Here is an 8,034-nt window from a genome sequence, read left to right as displayed (position 1 = left end):
TAAACCATTTTGCGTTTGTTTTATTGTAACCAAACTTTTCACATTTTAAAAATGACGTTGAATTATATATACAATTTTTATTTCATTTTTATGGCAACTGTTTATAATGTGATTATGTATTACCTCTTGTTATTGTGGCATTGAAAAAAATAACACTTTAATTCTGTGAATTAAAGTATGAATTAAAGTATGAATTAAAGTTCTGTTTAATTTTGTGATTTAAGAGTCCCTTATAATGAAAAATCAAAACAGACATCCAAAAATTACTTTTGGAAATCATTTCCTCACCCGCATGTCATCCCAAACCTGTATGACCAACTTTCTTCTGTAGAACATAAAATATTAAATATATAAGATGATATATATATATATTTTTTTTTTTTTTAAATGTAATTTTATAATGGAAGTCCATAATGGTCAAGTCAAGTCACCTTTATTTATATAGCGCTTTTAACAATACAGATTGTGTCAAAGCACTTTAACAGTATCAAATTGGAAGATAATGTCAGTGTCAGTAATAATGATAAGATTAAACACTCAGTTTTCAGTTAAAGGCATTTCATTATTGAATTCAGAGACGTCATTGTCTAGCTCAGTTTAGTTTAAATAGTATCTGTGCAATCAAATCGGCGATAATCGCTAGAAATTAAGTGTCCCCAATGGTAACCAAAACTGTTTGGCATCATCTTTTGTGTCCTTAGAACAAAGAAAGTCATACAGGTACGGAGCAACATGAAGGTGAGTAAATTATGATTTTCATTTTTGGGTGAACTATAAAGTATTCCAATGACTTTAAAAGGAAGTTGCACTGTGTGAGTAAACACTCACTGAACTACCACACACACACAAAAATATTTTCAAGGCCATCCGACTTTATTCATCAACTATAACCTGATTTTATTGTATGGATTATGTGACTTATCAAAGTGCTGAATGAACTGCAAACACAGTATATCAATACATCAAATGGAGTCATTAATCATGGAAAACTGAGGTAATGTTCAAATTAATATTATTTCTAGGATTGTAAAATATAATATTCTCAGTTACTATGACCTATCGATTTAATCAAAACCAAACAAGCAAAGTGAAATCACTGTCTGGGTATTTTAACAGAAAATGTACATTAAGTCACAATAAAACACAAAAAGAAAGCAAACGTGACTGGCTCTCGAGACACCAGCTACTCTGTTTTATAAAAAAAGAGCGAACAATCAAAAAACTCTGACATATAATTTTCATAAAAACCAATTGGAAAGAAATAAACATTCAAAGCAAGAATGCACATGGAGTACTAAAATTAAGATCTTGACATTTCCTAACTGTATCTGTGACAGCTTGTTCGACAAACTGCTTCATCTGGATGAGACCACTGAAGTCCCAGAGATTGAATAAGATCCTGTATGAAGTCAAAACAAAAACCGGCCCAAAAAGATAAAAGCCCAAACCACCATTAGACGACTGAAGAGAAAAGATGCCTTTAATGTCTCTGGTTCGTATAAATGTCTCAGTCCTGAGGGCTTGGAAAAGGCAAAGCAGATCTCAGTTCAGTCCTCTGTGCTCAGCAGAAGCTGTTTGTTTTCAGTGAGGTCCAGACGGCCCTCAGAAGGAATGTACTTATACAGCTGTGCTCTTGGTGCCAATGTACGGTCGCGCAAACTCCACAAAATCGTCAATAAGTACTGGCCATGCTCCTAAAAAATAGAAAACGTCAGAAGAATGATATGAATGAACTCACATGAATAAATTAAAACAAGGACTGAGTCTAATCATTTGACATCATAACCACCTTGTAAATGTTAACTAGTTCTCTAAATATATATATATATACAGTGCTGTTTGAAAGTTTGTGAACCCTTCAGAGGTTTCTATATTTCTGTATAAATGTGACCCAAATTATCATCAGATTTTCCTGAAAGTAGACAAATAGAACCCAATAAAACAAATGAGAAAAATATTTTCATAAAAATATTTTTATTTATTGGGAAAAATGATCCATTGTTACATCATCTGTGCATTGCAAAAGTATGTGAATCTCTAGGATTAGCTGTTAATTTGAAGGTGAAATTAGAGCCCATCTGAATGACTGTCAGGTGTCCGTGTCTGCCGGTTCATATCAAGAGCAGGGATCTATCAAAGTTTAATCAAGTTTGTGGAAGTGAATCATGGCACGAACAAAGGAGATCTCTGGGGACCTCAGAAAAAGAATCACTGTTGCTCTGCAGGCTGGAAAAGGTTACAAAACCATCTCTAAAGCGTTTGGACTCCACAAATCCACAGTCAGACAGATTGTGTACAAATGGAGGAAATTCAAGACTATCGTTACCCTGCGAGGGTGCAAATAAACCCAGGGTAACTTCTAAATAACTAAAAGCCTTTCTCACATTGGCTAATGTTAATGTTCATGAGTCCACCATCAGGAGAACACTGAGCAACCATGGTGTGCATGGCAGAGCCGCAAGAAGAAAGCCACTGTTCTCCAAAAAGAACAGTTTGCTAAAGATCATGTGAGGGCTGTTGGAGAAAGGTTTTGTTGACAGAAAAGAACAAAATAAAACTTTGTTTTAAATGAGTAGCGTTGTGTTGGGAACACACTGTTCCAGCATAAGAACCTTATCCCATCTGTGAAACATGGAGGTGGTAGTATCATGGTTTGGGCCTATTTTGCTTCATCTTGGCCAGGATGGCTTGCCATCATTGATGGAACAATGAATTATACCAGCAAGTTCTAAAGGAAAATGTCAGGACGTCTGTCCGAGAACTGAGTCTCAAGAGAAAGTGGGCCATGCAGCAAGACAACGACCCCAAGCACACAAGTTGTGTTACCAAACAATGGTTAAAGAAGAAGAAAGCTAATGTTTGGGAATGACCGAGTCAAAGTCCGGACCTTAATCCGATTGAAATGTTGTGGAAGCAGCTGAAGCAAGCAGTTCATAGGAGGAAACCCAGAAACATCACAGAGTTGAAGTAGTTCTGTACTGAGGAATCGGCTAAAACTCCTACAAGCCACTGTGCAGGACTGATCAGCAGTTTCAGAAACTTTAGGTCACTTTTCGCACGTTAAAAAATAAATACGACCTCACGTTGTCAATCATGTTTACACACTGCCTCCGAAACTTTCATCTGTCATAAAAAATTTGGATCAGGTTCGATTTTCTGCGTTTTCGCATCTGTATCAAGCATTTTGATAGGAAAGGATGACGCATACGAATATTTCAGACTCAGTGTGCAATGACCTTTTACCTGCAGTTATTGCTGCATAAGGGGGTCACACCAGACTGAAAGCAAAGATTGACATACTTTTGCAACTCACAGATATGCAACAATGGATCATTTTTCTCAATAAATTAATGACAAAGAAAATTTTTTTTTTTGATTGGCTTCTATTTGTTTACTTTCAGGACTTGTGCACAAAACTGATGATGTTTTGGGTCATATTTATGCAGAAATATAGAAAATTGTAAAGGGCTCACAAACATTCAAGCAGCACTGTATATATATATATATATATATATATATATATATATATATATATATATATATATATATATATATAAACATGTAAAAGATTAATTAAATGAAAGAATTCCAAACTAACCTTCTTCATCGTAGTTTGACATATCGTCTGTGATCATCGTGCTGAAATCTAACAAAAGGTTCCATGTGTCTTTGGGAATGGATCGCTTATGATGCTCCTGCAATGCATAAGCAAAAGCAATCAAAACAATCCAACAACTTTTACCAGTTAAGGTTGGAATACACTACACAACTTTTAGCCCCAATTTTCAGTCTGGACACATCAATGATAATTGTCAGTCTGTAGATTTTGGGTAACTAGAGTTGACAGATTTCGCAGAAAAATCACAGCGTTTCATGGGCACAGGCCCTGATTTTTTTTAGCATCACACTATGAATACATCCAAACATGTTTGGTATTTTGAGCCTATTCTGGAACACATTTCGTTTTAAATAATCATGCATTTTCTAGCAACAATGTGCATGTTTCTGTCCGAGTTTGTTGTGTTCAGAACAACTTGAAAGTTTGTTAGTGTGTGATCTTCAGCTGTTTAGTGTATGATGCACAGTTTTTCCTTTGTAACCATTTTGAAAGTCTGCAACTATATGACACCTAGTGTTTTAAAAATGTTTTCAGACATTAAAAATTGTGTAGCGTATTCCAGTCTTTAGAAATTACAATCTTAATAAACACTATCTGTTTTTCAGTTTGGTGATGCTAGTTGAGCACAGATTTAAAAAAACACATTCAGGGTTAAAAGTTACATCTACACAGAACTTAAAGCCATGAACAGAACAATACTCACCAATAAAAATTTGTTCCATAGATCTAGAAATTTAAAACGCCCAGCCAATATTAAATTCCAGTATGCAATTGCCATTTCTAGGTCTAGAGAAAAACAAAACAAAACAATAAAACTGAAAAAACACTAGTTAACTATAAATAAAAATTAAAGGAACAAACGAGGATGAACCCAACACATGCCTAAGCCCTTTTGTCCTGGATTCTTAGCAAAGTTGAATGTGAACTGATAGAAGTCTTTAAATTTCCCTTGGTCCTTCAACTCTTGCTCCATCCTGGGTAGCTGTGCTTTGAGTTTCTCTATACTATCACACCTTGACAAAACAAAGGCAAAGATTAGCATTTCAGCATGTAAGACATTAGATGAGGAGAAAAGACGATTCAGAGAGCTCAGACGTGATTAAAAAAAAAAAAATTACCCTTGCTCAGCCATTCCTTCCATAAATTCTTGTTTGGAGAACTCGCATTGTGTTGCTGCCCGAAACTTCCAAGCTATTAGCAGAACACTTACACTGGCTGGATCAAGTCCCAAATCATCGCAGAACTGCTGGATTCCATCTATACCAATCTTGTTATCATCTTGAGGGTCTGTAAAATGAATACAATGCAAAACATAAAGCATGGTTTAGTGTGTTTGTACTAAAACTCTCTTCTTTTTTTTTAACACACAAAACACTATTTTAAAGTAATGACATGCTGCTTAATCCTTACCTCTGTACCGATTGTAAAGCTGTTCTAACTTCTTCCGGTCTAGCGTTCCCTTTAGATTCTGTATGTAGAGGTCAGGATTTTGGAAAAAGTTGTCTGTAGCAACGTCTAGTTTCCAATCATTCTGAGACAAACAATTCAATGCTGTTTTCTCATTTGACTGGGTAAAGATCATGAACTGGCGAACTTTATCCTTCTGAGAGGATTTCAGCTTGTTCTGTAATAGGGAAAAAGTATAAAGTCACATTCACTTAGTTGGATATTGTATATCAACAGTTACTAGTACAGCAGCATGTCCTTATATATAGACCCAGTCTATGTTAAGAATCAGTATCTCAATGGCATATTGACACCAAATGGCTTATCTTTCCCTGTAATTTTATATTTAATGACAAGTAATAGAAATCATTTATTTGCTCTATATTAGCAAGTATGAATATAAGTTATATACCACGAAGACCTCCCACATAACGAACGCTTGTCTACTGAACTGCTTTTCAGCAGCATTTCACACTGTTTGCATAAGGTTTTGTAACAGGTAAACAAACAAATAATCCTTTACTGTGGCCCATTAGTCCGGCTTCTTATTTGTAAAATGAACTTGACAGTCCTGCTGTCCAACAGCTTTGACCTCGCTAGCTTCAAAGCTACCTGCTCTGTATAGCTGTCTAACAATTAATTCATCAATAAACCCACTCTCATGCTAGGTAGATTTAAAGGAATGTCGTCGTCAAAACAGCATAATATCTAAACGGGATTCGTCGTAGCGCTTTATGGGTATTTTATAACTGTAACACACATTAGTAAAATAATTGTTTTTTTTTTTTTGTTTTTTTTCACATTTACCATGTTTGTGATTTCCAGACTCCCTCTTCCGCTATCCCTCTCTGCCCTGCACCTACTTCCGCTCATGCGCAGTGACATTTGTACCGCAGTCAGCTGTTCGCAATAGACACTCAGTTGGCTATGTTCATATACGAAATACTATTTCCGTAAAAAGCAGTCTGTAAGAGGTAAATGGTAATGGTAATTTTGGATGACCTTTCGGATGTATTTAAATATAAAGCACATCTATAATAACATTTTATATTTAATATAAATTTTTATATTTTTAATTTTTAATATTTAATATTTTCTCTAAACCTTCTTGTATTTTAAAACAAGCACCTGCAATTCTGGCCAAATTAAGATACGTTGTGTGTGAATTTGCACATGTTATAATGTAAGCATCATTAATGACCTCCTGTGTTTAATAATAAAAAAAGGTTGATTAGTGAAATTAAAGAATGATTTAATAAAAAATGAGAATGATTAGTCTCTCTAATTGGCCTGTTTAGCTAAGCCCTCAAAACACTTATTCACTGGTACAGTATTGCATGATTTGTAGATTATATTGAATAGTTTACACTTTGCAAAAACGTTTGCAGTTTTTAATATTACATTCTTAAGGACTCTACGCTTACATTTCTTTTCAGGAGCAGTGCTCCTGAAAAAAAAAAAAGGAAAAAAAAAGGAACAGGCACCTTCTGATCAATGACAGAAATGAACCTTCCCATAGTTATTTAACTCCTTAAAGTTTTTGTTGTTGTTGTTGTTGTTGTTTTTTACCTTTGTAAAGTCATTTTCTTAATTTTTTTTAATGTCAGCTATGTCATCTTTTGTGCCAAAAATTCAGATTTATAAACTTTTCTCAAATTTTTTAATTAAACAATAAATTCAGTTAAAATAATAAGATACAATCAGGAAGAATAAGTTACCAGTTAAATGAAATCAGCATCAACAATTCATCATTGCAGGCACAGAAGAGCACAAATGTGGCATTAAGAATATTTACAGAATTTTTGACAAGACTCAGAGGTGGCATTAATGCATCTCATAATTACAATGTTATGAAACCGCCAGCAGGTGGCAGCAAGTCACTGTCTTTATCACTGAATCATTCATTCAATCGATTCGTTCAAACGACTGATTCATTTAGGAACGAAGCAAGTGACTCTCTTTATGAATGGGTCATTGAATCATTGACTCACTAGATTTGTTCAAAAGCAAAGATTCATTCAGTGGATACGCTGTGACTTTGTTTTTTAACTATATTTTTGTTGACGAAATAGAGCAAAATAGACAACAGTGTTCCTAAAATGTCACTTAATATTAACTTTTGTATAAAATCAAAAATGTATAAACTGTTGTATAATTTCAATTTCACATTTGCCAACCTTAGTTCATCGCGATCTCACAAACTTCCATTTTAATGAATCTGCACACTGAATATTATTTACATCGTCTCTACACTTCATTTGTGACAATGAATGACAAAAACTGCAGTCTGCTTTCATGATCTGTGTGCTGTGAGGAGCCGGAGCGATAGAGAGGCATTTCTATTGGCTGCAGTCTGCAGGGTTTATGCACTGTAAAAAGTGATAAGTTTTAAAGATAAGTTGACTTTTTTTTTTTTTTTTTTAAGTTAAGTGAACTTGACAATTCAATTTTTTTAATTATAATTTACTTAATTTTAAGGCAACAGGTTTCCTCAATTTTTTTAAGTTAAGTCAACTTATCACTTTTTACAGTGTGGCAAAGACTGCGTTAGCCAGGGCCCTGCAAAGGCTTAACACGACACTGATACTGGTGAATAAAATAAATAAATAAACACATACATTTCCATCTAATCACAATGAAAAAGAGACAAAGTACATGAATACAGACAGCAATTGTAAATGGAAAAGAGGGATCAGCCTCTGTCCCTCATTTAATGGCAGGAGAACACATACTGCGCTGCCAGGTGAACTTTTCTTTCTCTCCCAAAATATACAAGAGTTTCTCTACAGTATTTTGCTCGCTTGCTGGAATTCAGGCATGTGAGGAAGTGCAGGTCGTCCTCTATGTGCTGTGTGAACACAGTCTGAGCTCTCTGGCTCTCCAGCTCTGCTTCTCTCTACACTCAGACTGTGTTCACTCATACGGTATTTCTTTAGCAGCTTTCTCTGACGATGGTCTTTAATGCTGCT

The 8,034-nt window shown here is 34.8% G+C and overlaps 1 protein-coding gene across 3 annotated transcripts; it reads right to left on the bottom strand.

The window, feature by feature from the left end:
• Window positions 1-852: 852 nt before the first annotated feature.
• Window positions 853-5,985, bottom strand: dcun1d1 (DCN1, defective in cullin neddylation 1, domain containing 1 (S. cerevisiae)). 3 transcript variants are annotated; one of them, XM_058750886.1, is made up of 7 exons: window positions 5,873-5,985; window positions 5,030-5,243; window positions 4,738-4,906; window positions 4,502-4,632; window positions 4,323-4,405; window positions 3,599-3,695; window positions 853-1,694 (listed from the first exon to the last, which is right to left on the bottom strand). In XM_058750886.1, the coding sequence occupies exons 1-7, from the start codon at window positions 5,948-5,950 to the stop codon at window positions 1,618-1,620; spliced, it is 849 nt and encodes a 282-aa protein (XP_058606869.1). In that variant the 5' UTR covers window positions 5,951-5,985; the 3' UTR covers window positions 853-1,617. The 3 variants fall into 3 exon arrangements, with proteins under 3 accessions (XP_058606869.1, XP_058606888.1, XP_058606879.1); XM_058750905.1 differs by lacking the exon at window positions 5,873-5,985 and adding an exon at window positions 5,723-5,843; XM_058750896.1 differs by lacking the exon at window positions 5,873-5,985 and adding an exon at window positions 5,478-5,650.
• Window positions 5,986-8,034: the final 2,049 nt, after the last annotated feature.

The sequence above is a fragment of the Onychostoma macrolepis genome, chromosome 02 (assembly GCF_012432095.1).
Source record: "Onychostoma macrolepis isolate SWU-2019 chromosome 02, ASM1243209v1, whole genome shotgun sequence".
Taxonomy (NCBI): domain Eukaryota; kingdom Metazoa; phylum Chordata; class Actinopteri; order Cypriniformes; family Cyprinidae; genus Onychostoma; species Onychostoma macrolepis.
This window is presented reverse-complemented; position numbering and strand designations above follow the sequence as displayed.